This window comes from Bubalus bubalis, chromosome 13 (genome assembly GCF_019923935.1).
Source record: "Bubalus bubalis isolate 160015118507 breed Murrah chromosome 13, NDDB_SH_1, whole genome shotgun sequence".
Lineage (NCBI taxonomy): Eukaryota > Metazoa > Chordata > Mammalia > Artiodactyla > Bovidae > Bubalus > Bubalus bubalis.
This window is the reverse complement of record NC_059169.1, coordinates 55,284,577-55,301,332: the sequence shown is the minus strand read 5'-3', so window position 1 is coordinate 55,301,332 and position 16,756 is coordinate 55,284,577. Positions and strand designations below refer to the sequence as shown.

The 16,756-nt window shown below is 44.6% G+C and overlaps 1 protein-coding gene across 7 annotated transcripts in view; it reads right to left on the bottom strand.

Moving 5' to 3' along the window:
- The window catches only part of TNFRSF19 (TNF receptor superfamily member 19), an 89,796-nt gene that overhangs the window by 293 nt on the left and 72,747 nt on the right, over positions 1-16,756 (bottom strand). For 3 of the 7 annotated variants that reach the window (XM_044927292.2, XM_006070941.4, XM_006070942.4), the window contains exons 6-10: positions 9,187-9,351; positions 8,617-8,742; positions 5,373-5,475; positions 3,877-4,282; positions 1,849-1,981 (exon numbers count right to left, since the gene is read on the bottom strand). In XM_044927292.2, the coding sequence (XP_044783227.2) occupies positions 1,916-1,981; positions 3,877-4,282; positions 5,373-5,475; positions 8,617-8,742; positions 9,187-9,351 (866 nt within the window). In that variant the 3' untranslated portion in view covers positions 1,849-1,915. Of the gene's footprint in view, positions 1-475; positions 2,035-3,876; positions 4,283-5,372; positions 5,476-8,616; positions 8,743-9,186; positions 9,352-16,756 lie in introns of those variants that run through there. The other 4 variants (XR_006544064.2, XM_006070944.4, XM_006070945.4 and 1 more) reach the window with 4 other exon arrangements.

The following is a 16,756-nucleotide window of genomic DNA, read 5'->3' as shown; positions in this document are numbered from 1 at the left end:
TAACTCTGGCTGGGCACCAGGTTGATGGGAAAGGCTATGCGTTACAGCGAGACACTCTAATTTCCTATTTCAGTCCAAGGAACGGAGGTCACACATACAACACACCAAGCCCAGGTGAGCTTGTGTCTTCGCAGGGAGCCTGAGCTGTGGATGAAGGAAGATGAGGGGGTGCACCCTGTAAGATCTCATGAATGCAAGAGAGAAAAGCACGGGGTAATAAGAGAGGAGTAACAATGTCCTGGGAAAGGTAGAGTTCTAATGCTCACTTCAAACTTTCTTGGCCATATCATGTGGCTTGTGGGATGTTATTTCCCTGACCAGGGATTGAACCCAGACCCTTGGCGGTGAAAGTGCTGAGTCCTAACCACTGGACCGCTGGCAATTGCCTCCAGTGCTTATGTGGAAGGTCAGGAGAAGACACTGATTTCGGAGGACCAACTCGGAAACAAAATATGTGAGCATTCTCTAACGCATGGATGTTTGAAGGTTTACGTCTTTTTTAAGTGCAAATGGAACAAAGCTAATAATCATCACTTAAAAGGCAACAGCCAGGACTGATTATGAACATGGTAGGAAAAGAAAGAAATCCTGCTCAAATAAATCCTTTCCAGCGTGCAGAGATGAAGAGCTAAGGAGCCGTCCCCTGGTTCACGACTGAGCTGTGTTTGTTTCTGTCTTAGCTGTAGAGCAAATTCTAGTACATCAACGTCAAGGTGGCAGGGGTGGATCGCCTTCGTAGAAGCACCAGACTCTTCAATCCAGTGTCGCTGGGCTGTGGTGGAAACTGCTGGGCTGACCAAGCTTAGGAGATCAAAGGGAGCCCTGTAACGTGCTGATCAGACGACACGACGGCAGTTACAAGCCATCCACCTCGCTGTGCTCGTTCTCCTGGTCCTAATACGCAGAGTCGTCTCCTAAGACTACTCACCTGGCATCGTGTTTCAGTGGCATGGACACACCATGTGCTGGCATTTCTAAAGCCTTTATTATAAAACACGATGCAAACAAAAGATTATTATAAATACTGCTTTTCTACAGAAGAGAAAATCTGGATCTTTTGAGCTCAGTCCCAGGGACAGAAGTAACAAATGCTTCCATATCAGTGGATTTTCGAGGAAATCTGCTAATCTAGGATGAGGATTAAGGAGCTTTTAACTCGGGGGGGGGGGGGTTGGGTAGTCTTTCCCAACCACATTCGCTAACTCAGGCCCCTCCTGTCACTAACTCAGCTGGGGTTGATGAGACAGTGGCTGATGGAGAAGTGTCCATTCTATAAGATTTGATCTCTTCCGATTTCCCGGCCACCATCTGATGAGCCAAGACTCAGGCAGGCCGTGGGAGATCAATTCTAACCTCCCATGCTAATTTTTCAGATGATGAAAAGGTGACCTCCAGTACACAGAAACACTCACCTGTGAACCCATCCTGCGTAAAAACTAGGTAACCGATCTGACATTGACTTTGAGTAGGAGATGTGAAATTATTTCCAGAGAGTGTGAATGAAAAGTTATACTCTGGGCCTTCAGTCTCGTCAAACCACCACATCCACCACGAAAAGAAGCGTGACTGTGTTTCTGCTTCTCGTCACACCCCTAAGCTCGGAGGCTGCAAACCCGGCCCACTGGGTCTCTGAAGTTGGCCTCCCGCTCAGACGCTCCTTGTGTGGAAAAGATGCAAAGCTTGGAGGCGCCATTCCTCGAGGTTTCGGCTCATGGCGGGCCTGGCTCAGAAGTTTAAATGACATCAGTTCAGTTCAGATTCACCTTTTTTCCCCAGAAGCCATGAGAAGTCCAGATGGCAGCGAGTCCACACGCAGGCTCTGCTGGACACTTCACTGAAGAAAGAAGCAAGTCCTTTCGTCCCCCTGAAATGGCGACACAAGGAGAGCTCTGAACACAGCACCTGAACTGGAGGCCTACGCTGTGGCTGTGAAGGCGGACGGTGCTTCGCTTTGCCTAACGCTGCACGTGAATTTAATGACCTATGGACGGGAAGATCCTGTTACGGCGTCCTAATATCAGGCACCCATGTACCCTGGGAATAAAAATAAAGACTTTCTAACAACCCACCCACTCCATCTGGGCAAACAGCCCTTAAAAGATGAAAATGAACCCCAACAAACTATATCAAGGGACAATTCTTCTGCTGATTTCCAACCTGTCAAACATTTCAAGCCTGGTTCTGTGTCGCACTTCTTTAAAGCAACTATGGGCAAAGATTTTAGGATTCTTTAGTCTATTCTTTCAAAGAACAAAGATGGTTAATGATTAGTGCCATTCTTGGTCTTTGAATTTAGAACTTCTGTGATGTTATTGGAGAAAGCTTAGAAAGAGTTTGGGAAGGAGACTCCTCTCATAAATGACCTCCCTGGAACACTCACTCATACATGTCACAGGGCAAACATCATTGGCAGGAAGCAGCCTTTAGGTGTGACCCTTGTCACAAAAGGGCAGTGACCTCACTTTGGGAGAGGCTGAGGTTTGGCCACTGCATATTATCATACATGCGTGAAACCCTCATTTCTGCAGTCACTTTTCATCAACTTACTACTAATTTGGCGTTGATGACATATCAGATACATCTACAGTAAAATTTTTTTTCATAAGTCTAAGCAGATTATCTCGAAATAGAAATTTCTGAGGCTCTCTCAATAATAAGATAGTTTTGTCAAATATGTTGGTCAACTGATATGATAATACCAACCTTGTTAATGCTACTATGGAAGGCAAATTAGACTTAATTGGTCAATAGAGGAAAAAAAAGAGATTTTAATAGATTGAGAAACTAGAACCCAGGTCATCTCATCTCTTTCCTACCATTCCTCCCACATTTCATGCTGACATTTAAAATGTTTGTTCAAAAACACCACCCACAAAAGCTTTTCCTGTAATCGAACAAGCTATTTCATTCCCCAAACGTCTTTGCAAGTGATGTCTCAATATCTTAGTCCTCTTCCCTTCTGGAGAGGTGTGTTGAGGGAAAATTGGACTAAATTTGAGTCACACAGACTAAGGAAGCTGCTTACTCCTACTTGCTTTATCCTGAACCATAACTACATGGAGAAGGAGACAGCAACCCACTCCAGTATTCTTGTCTGGAGAATCCCATGGATAGAGGAGCCTGGCGGACTACAGTCCACACGCAGGGTTGCGAGAGTCAGACACGACTGAGCGACTACACCACCACCATAACTATCCCTGTCAGACTCTGGGCGGCTTAAACCACCCACAAGAAGACTGTTGCGTAAAAATACATTTTGGGGAACAAATGCATCACAAGTTAGAAATCTGCTAATTTTTTTTTAATTTCTTGCACGCTTAGTTGTGTCCAACTCTTTGTGACTCTGTGGGCTGTGGCTGTCCAGGCTTCTCTGTCCATGGGATTCTCCAGGCAAGAATACTGGAATGGGTTGCCATTTCCTCTCCCAGGGGACCTTCCTAACTCAGGGATCAAACCCACGTCTCCTGCACTGGGACGTGCCAGGATGTACTTGGCAATAAATCAAATCAGCACACTGCACACCTTTAACTTATACAATGTTATATGTCTATTCTATCTCCATAAAGCTGGGGAAAAAAGAGTAAATAGAGGTTAAAATATAAATGAGTGTCTGGGTAGGAATTTAAAGTTTCATTGAAAATAAAATAGAAATAAATTATTTTCAAAGGGGTGGGGTTGTTAGTACAAAAAAAAAAAAGCAACTCCTGAAATTTAATGTAAACATACTCTCCTATAACACACAAGAGGGTATGAAGGATGTAAAGACCTTCTCCCCAGGGTCCCCCACATTTTCTGGGGTCAGAGCTTGGTTCTTTCTGGGCATCCCTGAGTCAGTACTGCACCCATCCCAAGATCCACCACTGGGGGGGGCCTTACCTGGGCGGGTGGCTGTGTGGTCAGGTGTAGGGCATCTCCTCGCCCCTGATCCAGCTGGTTTCCAGCAGTGAGCACGACCCGAGCCCGCACAAGCTCTGGCAGCGTGTTGGTGAGTCTCGACAAATCAGTAGTGTCTGTAAAGGTCTCCGGATGAGCTAGAACTGGCCCCGCCCCACCGACCGGACCCCGGCTGCTGTCTGAGTCCAGGGAAGCCAAGCTTGTGCTCTCTGGGTCGAGAGAGTGAGCGTCTTCTCCAGGGAGCTCAGGGCAGGAGTCGCAGGAGGAGACGTCGTCACCACCACCGGGATTCTGCATCAGAGGCCAGGCGTCTGAGAACTCGCCACAGAGGGACCTTGACAGGGACCCAAAGAAAGTGGGAATCGCCTCCCCCGCTGGACCTGTGTTTCTGGACACATGTTCGAAAGTGTATAAGTACTCTATCGGGAGAAAAACTTCCTATAAAGCAACACTCCAACTATGCTTTCAAGTTTCCTAGGTGAAAGAAACTCATTGGAAAAGACCCTGATTTGGGAAAAAACTGGGGGCAAGAGGAAAAGGGGACAACAGAGGCTGAGATGGTTGGATGGCATCACCGACTCAATGGACATGAGTTTGAGTAAACTCTGGGAGATGGGAAGGACAGGGAAGCCTGGCGTGCTGCAGTCCATGGGGTCACAAAGAGACGGACACGACTGAGTGACTGAACAACAACGTGAAATAAACAACATTTTATTAAGTCAGAATTCTCGTGCCTCCTTTTTTATAAACTTGCTTCAGTACAATAAGTTAAATTACTCCATTTACTATAAAATTGAATTTCTATACCTACTTCTTCTAATCAACATGTGTTGATCGCTCAGTCATGTCCAATTCTTTGCGACCCTGAGGAGTGCAGCCTACCAGGATCTGCTGTCCATGGAATTCTCCAGGCAAGAATCCTGGAGAGGGTTGCCATTTCCTTATATTTATACTTAATCCAACGTCTAAAATATGGAGTGTCCTAGGTCTTCACTGAGTTTGACTACTATCCTGAAATTCTCTGGGTATGTGGCATACTAAAAATTACTTAGAGATGACAAAAGTGCTACAAATCATGAATATAGGACAAAAATAAAATTAGCAGGATATACAGTATAAAGAATGTTGCATTGGCTCTAAGTAACCCCGAGAGACTTACCTAATTCTTTCCAAAGTTCCCACCCTCTTAAATGTCTAGAATGTCATTAATACTACTAAGAAAGTGATGTCCCCATAGTTTTACATGCAATGAAAATAAATAGGATGTATATTTGCACAAGGGAATATGAAATTATATTGATTAAAAACACGACTTTGGGACTTCCCTGGTGGTCTAGTGACTGGAGCTCCAAGCTCCCAAAGCCGGGGGCCCGGGCTTGATCCCTGACCGGGGAACCAGATCCCATGTGCTGCAACTAGGATCCAGTGCTGCCAAGCAATTAAATAAAAAAATATTTTGCAAAGACCCACCCACTTACCTGTCCTGAAGGGTGGCCTTGCAGTGCCCCCGACAACCAGGAGTGTCCTGGCCGATGCCGCAGGTCCCACCACAGCACCGGGATGGGACGAGGTGGATGGGCCCTAGGAAAGTCGGAGGGCTTGTTACATCGCTTCAACACTGCACTTGAACATTTAGCTGTTCCCCTTTGGGTGATTTCTGAGGGGGATGGGCCATGAGGTTTAATTTTTTTCTCTTTTCTCTTAAAAAATGATGAACCACTTCTATGAAGGACCTGGAGATGGGCAGCTGGAGGGTGGTCCCAGGGCCTGGAGGTAGGAAGATGGGGGTTTCCTGTGTGGGATCAGGACAGCATTCTGGGGATGGTGGTGGTGAATGTGCTTAATGTCCCCGAACTGCTCACCGGGAAATGGTTAAAACGGTAAACTTAATGTGATGTCAATTTCTCTGCAATGAAAATAATACTGAAAAGGCACGAAGAGAGGGGAAATGAAATGAGTCTGTCATACATGGCTGATGAGGGCAGGAAGGACAGTGTTTCTGTGAGCAGGCAGGGTGATGCTGGGCAGAACACGAATGTCCACAGCCTTTAACTCAACACACATTCACACTTTGGTTTTCACTTTGGTAGCTTAAGAAATAACTATGTGCATACAGCTTTACTAACTACTCTGTTCACTGAAGCAGTATGTATATTATTTTTGGTTACGAAGACAATATACATTCATTGAAGACAAACTTTAAAAATAGAGAGATTAGATCAGAAATCGAAAAATAAATCTTTCCCACTTCTATACACTGCAAAACACTGTCCACATTTCTGAATAGCCTTCTAGACTCCTCTCTCTATGCATACAGACATACGTAAATCTGATTTTATAAACCATAAACACAGTAAAGCATACTGACAAATGCAAAGACACACACATATTAAATATACAGAGAAAGGTTTGAGGAAATTATATATTAATACACAAACACACACACATCCAAAGTTTCCACGATGAATTATTTCTTTTCTTTTATCAAAAGAAAAAAGATGATGAAACCATTTCCCTTTTAAAAATGAAAGTTAACCACTGAGATGCAGCAGCAAACCATGTTGAGAGGGATGGCCGCCCAGCCTGCAGCCGATTCTATCCGGAAGCAGCCCTTGTCTTGAGCGGCCGTGATCGTGGGGACGCGCCTGAATCCACCGCCAGTCATCTCAGCAAGTCACCCTCGCTGTGGGACATTTCAAATTTATTCAAAGAAAGGCACTGCCATTCCCTGTAGAAATGGCTGGTTCTAGCACTCCAGTTGGAAAATACAAGATGAGCCTGGAACTTCTTTCTGAGCCAGAAAATAAGAGAGAAGCTAAAAGGATAATAAAGCTATGTCCAAATGACGCCTGAGCAGGGTGAAGGGACTCCCTCTGGCCAAACCTGGGAAAATATGAGCCTCAAAATAAATAATGATAAAAAAGGACCGTCACCCCTTTATCAGGGATACTGCGTCCACGGTAATTAAAGGAAAGAATAAATGGGGAAGAAGGGAAGTTCTTGCTTACCTAGGAAATCAATTAATAAATACAGACAGTAATGGTCAGCAGAGAAAGAATTGTGCTAAAAATGCCTTATTTCCCATATTAAATATTAGATTGAAAAGCTGAACCCTTCGATGTCTTGAAATGAAAGATCGGACAGTTCTGAGAGGACCAGCCATCAAACTGGGAAATACGGAACCTCATGGATGGTTACAGGACACGACACACTGCTAGGTGCTATGTCCCCAGGGACACAGAGGTGAGGATGGAGTGGGCAGAGGGCAGGCTTCTGGAAGGGCTGTGGCCACCTTGATTATGCCCTGCAGAGGAGGTGAGGTCATGGGGATGCGGCGAGAAGTTAAGCGTAAGTTAGCCGTCTATGGGGTCGCACAGAGTCGGACACGGCTGAAGTGACTTAGCAGCAGCAGCAGCAGTGTTCCTTTGCTGACTTTTGCCCATGTTAGAAACCTTAGTCCACCTGAATTACTGGCAGACCTGGCTGTATCGTGCCTGACAATTACTGCTTTTTCCCGAAGTGCAGGTCTGTGGCAGCCCCATGTCTCACAATCTAGGGGCGCTATTTTTCCTACAGCGTCTGCTCACTCTGTGTCTCTGTGTCCCATTTTGGTAAGTCTCACAGTATTTCAACCTTTTTCATTATTATTATAGTTGTTACGATGCTCTGCGCTCAGGGGACCTTGATGTGCCTGTTGCAGTATGACTCACTGAAGGCTCAGATGATGATTAGAATTTTTCAGCAATAAATTATTTTTAAATGAAGGTTTATATGTTATTTTTTAGGACATGATGCTATTGCACACTTAATATACTACAGTATAGCATAAAGATAATGTTATAGGCACCGGGGAACCCAGAATGTCCCGTGACTCACTTTATTGCAATATTCTCTTTACTACAATGGTCTGGAACCGACCCCAGTGTCTCTGGGGTCTGCCTGGACTTCCCTGAACTTCCATCTCTGTCAATTATCCCAGAGGCAACACTGGTTTGTGGAAAACCCTGTCACAGGTCTCCCTCCTCCCTCTTCTGTAAGAAATCCGGGGCTTCCCTGGTGGCTCAGTGGTAAAAGAATCGCCTGTCGATGCAGGAGAGATGGGTTTGATCCCTGGTCTGGGAAGATCCCACATGCCACGGAGCAACTAAGCCTGTGTGCCCCAGCTACTAAGCTTGTGCTCCAGAGCCTGGGGGCCCCAACTTCTGAAGCCCATGAGCCCTAGAGTCGTTGCTTCATCATAAGAGGAAGCCACAGCAATGAGAAGCCCCCACAGAACAAAGAGAGAGTAACCTTCACTCGCCACAACCAGGGAAAAGCCCACGCGGCAACCAAGACCCAGCACACCAAAAATAAATAAATAAACTAGTTAAAAGAAAAAGAAATCCAGAAAGACACTAAGACAGCCATGTGCAGCTTCACTTTGAACCCACCAGACAAGAAACCCACAGACAACCTTACTCTACAAAAGGCTCACATGACTTTAAATCAATTGACGCCAAAATGAAGGCGAACTTGTTTTAAAAGTTACTGAGAAGTCATAGAATTTTAATGAGATGCTTCTTTTCTATTTGATATTAATACTTAAAGACGCACAACACCCCAAACCTCTGGGTACGAGGGAGAATGACTGAACTCGATTAGCTTTAACTGGAAAACAGAGCAGGAGCGCTCTTTGCGGCCTCGGGGCCTGCGTTCCTAGTGGACCCCAAGCTCTGAACTTACCGCAGGCCTGGGCTGAGTCCCGCAGGCACTGACAGCAAGTGCGGGGCGCAGGGGCGCCGAGCCGGGATCTGTCGAAACAGGACAGCTCAGAGCCGTTGTACTGCAGGTCCTGTGCCCTCAGGGACCCTGCGGAGGCCGAGAACTCGGTCAGTGAGACAAGTTCCCCAGGGGAAGCCCAGGAACATCACAGCGCGGCCAGAACCACCCAGCTTCTGCAGTGTGGGAGGAAAGGACAGCTGTGGTTCACATTTAAAAATACTTCTTACAAAAAGGCAGAGAAACGAAACAATCAGTCAAGAAAGCTCGAGATGGGGGGCCTTTGTGTTGCCAGAACTTAGAAGGAACTGTGTTTCTGTGGAGGGCGGGGGCGGCCCTGCCTCCTCAGACCCCCGTGAAGTGATGCCGCCCCTCGGCTGCACCCTCAGCGCCTCCCCTGGGAGCACATGTTCTCTGTCCCCGTGGCCGCAGCCAGATGCTCCTCTCAGGTCCTCGTTGGATACTCAGAGGACAATGATGATGATCAACACCCTTCGGCAGGATGCCAAGACACAGCAAGTGCTCAGGACTTACAGCTTGGCTTCTTCTCCACGAACTGCCGCTTACAGTAGATGACACAGAGGACGAGCAGGGCCAGCAGCACGGTGGCCAGGGCGCTGCAGATGACGGCCGCCAGGGCCGTGTCCCGCGGGCTGGAGGCCGTGGACGGGATCCTCACCAGGTTGACCTTGCTGGTACCTGAAAACCACGGGGACGGAATTCTCACATCTCCACCACCCAGGAGACTCGGACGCGCACACTGCACGCAGGATCCCCTGCAGGGGCCTTCGTGCAACATCGGGGTGAGGAGGGAAGGTGTGCTAGGCGGCTCACACACTCCCTCCACCTGGGACATGGCTGGAATATTGCACTTCCACCTGCAGCTCTCCTCTGTTTACAGGGAAGCAAACACGTGCCACCCCGACATATACGTCCTCAGGCCCACCAGACCAGACCGTCTGCCAGATGGGGGTCTGTCATCGTGTTCTGTCTCCCCAGCACCCAGCAGCGTAGGGCACACAGCAAGCACTTAATATTCTGCACATTGGAATCAGACTCTCCACAGTTTTAAGCAGGCTGAACTGAGGTGTGCTCTGGAAGGCAACTTTTGGGGCAAACAAGGAACTGGATTATTCACAACCTTGCCGTGGGCCCCCATGTTCTGAGACAGTGAACATTATTATTATTACTTTATTTTAACACTGTTGCTGTTACAGTACTGAACAACACCAACGGTTTGGAGAAAAAAAAAGCTACCACCACCATCTGGATGGAGCCCGTTTTGAGGGCCCATTTGCCCACGCGGCTGCTACCAGCATCTGAGCTGTGAGGCACTAAAGCCCACCTGGAACACCTGGGACTTTCGCCCTGTCCCTGGCCACACAGGAGCACCCAATCCTAACCCCTAAAGTCAGGTTTCCACTGTGGCCAGAGCCAGAGAGAACCATCAGGGTTGAGTTGCTGCTGCTGCTGCTGCTACTAAGTTGCTTCAGTCGTGTCCGACTCTGTGTGACCCCATAGACGGCAGCCCACCAGGCTCCCCTGTCCCTGGGATTCTCCAGGCAAGAACACTGGAGTCGGTTGCCATCTCCTTCTCCAATGCATGAAAGTGAAAAGTGAAAGTGAAGTCGCTTAGTCGTGTCCGACCCTCAGCGACCCCATGGGCTGCAGCCCACCAGGCTCCTCCATCCATGGGATTTTCCAGGCAAGAGTACTGGAGTGGATTGCCATTGCCTTCTCCGAGGGTTGAGTTACTGAACCATAAAAACACAACAGCTGGAACAAAAACAAGAACGGTCATTTGGGGATGTTGAGTCCTGGTGTATCTGGGCTCCATGACTCTGGGCCACCCTGATACATGTTTCTCATTGTCACTGGGAAAGGCACAAATACCATATGGCTTGGACCTGGATGAATAAGAATTATAATCCAATCATACTTTTAAAGGATATTTGTTGGTAAATGTGTTTAATACTCATAAAAATATTGCTTCTAGTTATGCAGACATAATGTCATAATCAAACAGCACACATTAGATGTTCACCACACAGCAAGTTAAAAAGATCATACCTCGGACCTGATCGAGATGAAACCTAAATCCGAAACAGCCTCTATAAGCAGGCAAATTCACGAGAGGATGTATGAACACAAACAAACACAGCTGTGTAAACAGTGACAAATAAACACAGGAATAGGAACTTATGTCTAACGCAAGTAAAAGTGTGGGCTACAATGAATGGTTAAGTAACTTGGGAAACTTGAGTATTGCTTATTGCAACCAAACCGTGAGATTGATTCATGTTTGTGAGAAAATGGTTTACTTCAGAGTGAGACTGGGCCCTGTAGCTTAAATTTTCCATCAAGTAACCAAGCTCCAGTCAACACTAGGCTTCAGCCAGTCTGTCATCCAAATGAGACAGCTTGAGAACTAGACCCTGGCCTTCAGATTCTCTCTGGTGGACCACCTGTCCATTTGTTGTTGAGTCACGAAGTCGTGTCCGACTCTGTGACCCCATGGACTGCAGTGCACCAGGCCTCCCAGTTCTTCACTATCTCCTGGAGTTTGCTCAAACTCATGTCCATTGTGAATTAACCAAAGAAGCCAGAAAAGTCGGCCAGGCTCCTCTGTCCATGGGATTCTCCAGGCAAGAATACTGGAGTGGGTTGCCATGACCTCCTCCAGGGGATCTTCCCAAACCAGGGATCGAACCCTCATCTCTAATGTCTCCTGCATTGCCAGGCAGGTTTCTTACCACTGGTGCCACCTGGGAAGCCCAAAGAGTCAGACACGACTAAACAATTTGAGCACTCCCTAAAACCACACAGGGGGATGGAAAAAATGATGAGATTATTTAGAGATCTGCTAACAACAGGAGACCTTGAAAATTTTTGGTAGAAAGTCATCTAAATTACCATCAACGTTATCACAGAGCCCACACACCAAATACCTGCAGAGGACTGGCCCCGTGTTGCCCACCTTCGAAATGTCATGACAATCCTCCACAGCAAGGGTCTTACAGATGAAGATGACTCTACAAATCTAGAAACGGGTTTTCACTTAAACAACCTGCAGTTGAATCAAGATTTAGGCCTGATCTGTCCGACTCTAAAATATATGTATGCTCTTAAAAAAAATTATGCTATATTCCTCCCAACATTCCAACAGTATTGTTTAGAGGAAAAAAAAAAAAAAAAAAAGGAATGTGAAGGACTATTATTCAAATTTTGTACAGACCAGTAAATTCTAGTTAATTAGCTAACATGTACAATACGACTTGACCTAATTTAAAACACAAACAGAGCTTCACAAGTCCAACCTCTCTTGCCCCCAAGATTAAAGAGGCTATTGCATTTTATCGCAGTGAAAAAGAACATATGACTCTTTAAATTCATTTTTTAAACATTCTTGTTAAGGTCTATATAGTATAACTAGATGAGTATTAAACAGAGTAGGGAAGGATATGAACTGTCATATATGAACTAATTATGCTTTCTGTCTGGGCTTCCATGTTTAAGATTTCACTGACACCTTGTGTTTTAATCAGAGAGTTTACAGAAGAAAATAAAACCTCAGGTTGCATGCTATGTGACATGGAAGCTCCACCATAATCGGACATGCGAACATTTTCACTTTTGATGGCCGTGTTTTGTCATGAGTAATTCAAATGACAATTAGTTCTGGAAGATAAACAGACATTCTCTAATAATTTTCAGTAACATATTTATCTTTGACTTTCATATTTTTTCAAGTAAACAACAAATCAATTCATTATTTTCTGTGCTCTTTCATCACCATCACCACCACCACCACCACCAAGAAAACTCATGTTGAGTGTGTAACAAGACCAAAATGTGATGGACTGATTTCTAGCTATGTTCTTTATTTTTAAAATATATTTAAAAAGAGCATTTTGCAATCTTAACTGGGGCAAGGATACAGGCCTGGAGTGTAAGCTTTATCTTGTTCATCCAAACTGGTTAAACAAAAATATCTACCGTAACACTCAACATATGAATTCCAGATGTACCACAGAACAGTCTGCCAATAAACAAAATAGTTGGACTTTTTAAAGTCCATTTTATACCAAGCTCTCTGACACTGGATGTAATGTCATGTAAGAGTGAGTCTTAATCATTTTACTTATTTTTCATCTTAAACTTTGGTCTTTGAACAATGTGGTTTGTGTTTCAATACTGATAATACACATTATTTGAAAATGAGCGCTTTCTTTTGCACAGGAAGAAAAAAGATTTTAAACTGGATTGATTTTTTTCATTGTGGTGAAATATACATAACATAAAATTTACCCTTAGTGACACTGAGTACATTGACAATGTTATATAACCGTCACCACTGGAGGGGAAACCCCCAACCCATGAAGTAGTCATGCCTCATCCCCTATTTCCCCACCACCACATCCTGACAAGCACTAATTTGCTTTGTGTCTGAATTTGCCTATGCTGGATATTTCCTATAAAAGGAACCATAAAATATTACATGACCTTCTGTGTCTGTCTTCTTTCACTTAGCAGAAAGTTTTCGAGGTCATCTATGTCAGCATGCAACAGAACTTCATTCCTTTTTATGACTGAATAACATTCCATTGGATGGATGGACCATGTTTTGTTTATTTGTTCATCGGATGGTGGACATCTGAGCTGTCTCCACCTTTTGGCTATTGTGAATAATGTTGCTGTGAACATTCATGTTCACTCTTTCTCCATACACTCTTAAACGTTTCACAAAGATACACACAATGGCTCCACATGCTATCAAAAGGTATACGTTAGTGTTCTTTCACTAAGGCATTATGTTAATCAGTCACTCACATACGTAATGTTATTACACTAGAGCATTATGTTAATAAGTCAGAAAAACAAAAAAAAAGATTCCTGAGCAAACCAAGAGAAGAGTGGAGAGAGACAGTGCCAGAGAAGCTAGTCAGGATCCGTACTTGTAGGAATTTAAACCATAGTGGGGAGCTTGAATTCTATTCTAAGAATAATAGGAAGTACTCAACAACTGCAGAATATATATTCTTCTTTAAAAAGACTAAAATCGTACAAAGTATCTTTTCCAACCACAAATGAATTAAACTAGAAATCAATAACAGAAGGAAAACTGGGAAGTTCAAAGATATGCAGAAGATAAATAATCCACTCTTAAATAACCAATGGGACAAAGAGAAATCACATAGGAAATTAGAAAACACTTTGAGATGATTGAGAATAAAAAACAAAATATCAAAACTTATATTGATAAGGATACAGCAAAAGAGGGATACACCTCTAAAAGAGGTGTTCAGAGGGAAATTTATAGCAGTAAATGTCTATACTAAAAAAGATGTAAAATCGACAACCTAATGTTTAACTTTATTACATTAGAAAAATAAGAGTAAACTAAGCCAAAAGCTAGCAGATGGAAGGAAATGATAAAGATTAGCACAGAGACAAATAAATAGAGAAAAACAATAGAGAGAAGCAATAAAACCGAAAGTTGGTTCTTTGAAAAGATCAACAAAATTGACGAAACTTAGATTAACAGAGGAGAAAAGGGAGAAGACTCAAGTAAGTAAAATCAGAGATGAAGGAGAAGACATTGCCATGGACTTTACAGAAATAAAAAGGTTATAAGAGAACACCATGAACAAAGGTACCACAAATTGGATAACTAGGTAAAAAAGGCATTCTTAGAAATACACAAGCCAATGAAACTGACACAGAAGAGATAGAAAACCAAAATAGACCACAACAAAGAGATGGACTCAGTCATTAAAAACCTCCTGACAAAGGGAAGCCCAGAACCAGATGCCTTCATGTGAATTCTGCCAAATATTTAAAGAAAAACTAATACCAATCCTTCTCAAACTCTTGCAAAAAATGAAGAGGAAAGAATACATCCTAACTCATTCTATGAGGCTAATATTATCCTAATACCAAAGCCAGAAAAAGGCACTCTAGGGGGAGAAAACTACAGAGCAAGATTTCTGACAAGTACAGATGCAAAAACCCTCAACAAAAACGTACCTTATAAAAATCAGTGCATATTCAAGGATTATACATCACAGCCAAGTGGGATTCATTCCAGGACGGCAATGATGATGATTCATACCAAAATCAATGTAACCCATGATAAAAAAAAAGGAAAGGGACAAAAAACCGCACTAATCGCCTCAATTATGCTTAAAAAAGGGCTTCCGTGGTGGCTCAGAAGGTAAAGAATCTACCTGTGCAGAAGACTTGGGTTCAGTCCCTGGGTTGAGAAGATCCCCTGGAGAAGGAAATGGCAACCCAGTCCAGGATCCTTGCCTGGAGAATCCCATGGACAGAGGAGCCTGGGGGGCTACAGTCTGTGGCGTCACAAAGAGTCGGACACGACTGAGCAACTAAACAATGATGGGCCCACAGGGGGACAACAATGCTTAAAAAGCACTTGACAAAACCCAACGTCCTTTTATAATACAAGCACTCAATACACCAGTAGGCACCCTTGCCAGTGCCTGCCCTGAGCCAGCGGTTCTCCGCACACCCAGCAAGACGTGCCATGTGCCTTCGGGGCAGGTGTGGGCAGAGTGGTGGTGGGCAGGCTTGGACTGGGCTGCTGTGCAGGTGTTGCTCCCACCCAGGCAGATTTGTTCCAATCCGACAACTCTGAGAACTCTCAGGTCCTCCTCCCAGGACACCACGGCTGCCCCCAGTTCCACCACCACCACCCCGAGGCCAGGGGCAGTGGTCTGCAGTCAACAACCGGTCTCCTGGGGATCTTCTCCTCCCTTCCACATCTCTGCTGTTAGGAGACTCGGGCCAGGAATCATCGCCACTCCCCATCCTGTAAACCCAACCAGAATAGCATCTAGACACCCACTGATGAAGCAGGTGAGGATGAAGCAGGTCTTTACTGAATCTGCTTGTTTTGTACCTTACATTACTGACACAGAAATGTTGGGGATCCCAAGTTTGACTGGCTTGAAGAGCATGATGAATACCAGTATTAAATGTGCTAGAGTGGCATGTACAAGATGAAGACAGGCAACTTTCAAAATTACTTAAGATATTATTCCCTTTTGTTGTTATTCTTCATTCGCTAAGTCACGTCTGACTCTGCAACCCCATGGACTACAGCCTGCCAGGCTTCCTTGACCTCCACTATCTCCTGGAGTTGACTCAAGTTCATGTCCATTGAGTCAGTGATGCGATCTAACCATCTCATCCTCTGCCACCCCTTCTTTTTGCCTTCAGTCTTTCCCAGCATCAAGGTCTTTTCTGATAAGCTGGCTCTTTGCATTGGTGGTCAAAGTATTAGCACTTCAGCTTCAGCATCAGTCCTTCCAATGAATATTCAGGGTTGATTCCCTTTAGGATTGACTGGTTTGATTTCCTTACAGTCCAAGGGACTCTCCAGAGTCTTCTCTTAAATGTGCCTTAATCAGTATGGACATTCTAAACTCTACCTTAAAAATGAGAAAACATAGGGTAAAATCTTCATGACCTTGGATTTGGCAATGGTTCCTTAAATATGGGCTTCCCTGGTGGCTCAGACAGTAAAGAATCTGCCTGCAGTGTGGGAGAATGGGGTTCCATTCCTGGGTTGGGACTTCCCCTGGAGAAGGGAATGGCAACCAGTCCAGTATTCTTGCCTGGAGGATCCCCAGGAACAGACGAGCCTGGTGGGTTACAGTCTGTGGGGTCGCAAAGAGTCCAACACGACTGAGCAACTAACACTTTCACACAACTGAAGATCAGAAAAACAAACCATCTGATTAAAATGAAACTAAGATGTGATTTTGAGATACAATATCACTAAGAAAATAATAGAAGCAAAGCTCAACAGGAGTTTACAACAAAACAGTAATCAAGATATAAGAAGATTTTATTCATCAGAAGCAAGATTATTTAAATTAAGAAAGCATCATTTTTCAAATGAATGGTAGAAGGATTATATGAGGATGTGTATCTTTCTCTTTTTAAAAAAGGAATCATTCTGACCTTACTTTTAAAGTTTCACACAAACTATTCGACTTGATGTCTCTGTTGACCAGAATCTGAGCCTGGTAAGCACTGGCCAGACCACCTTCTTACAACTGTATCTGGGGCAGCCAGTTGT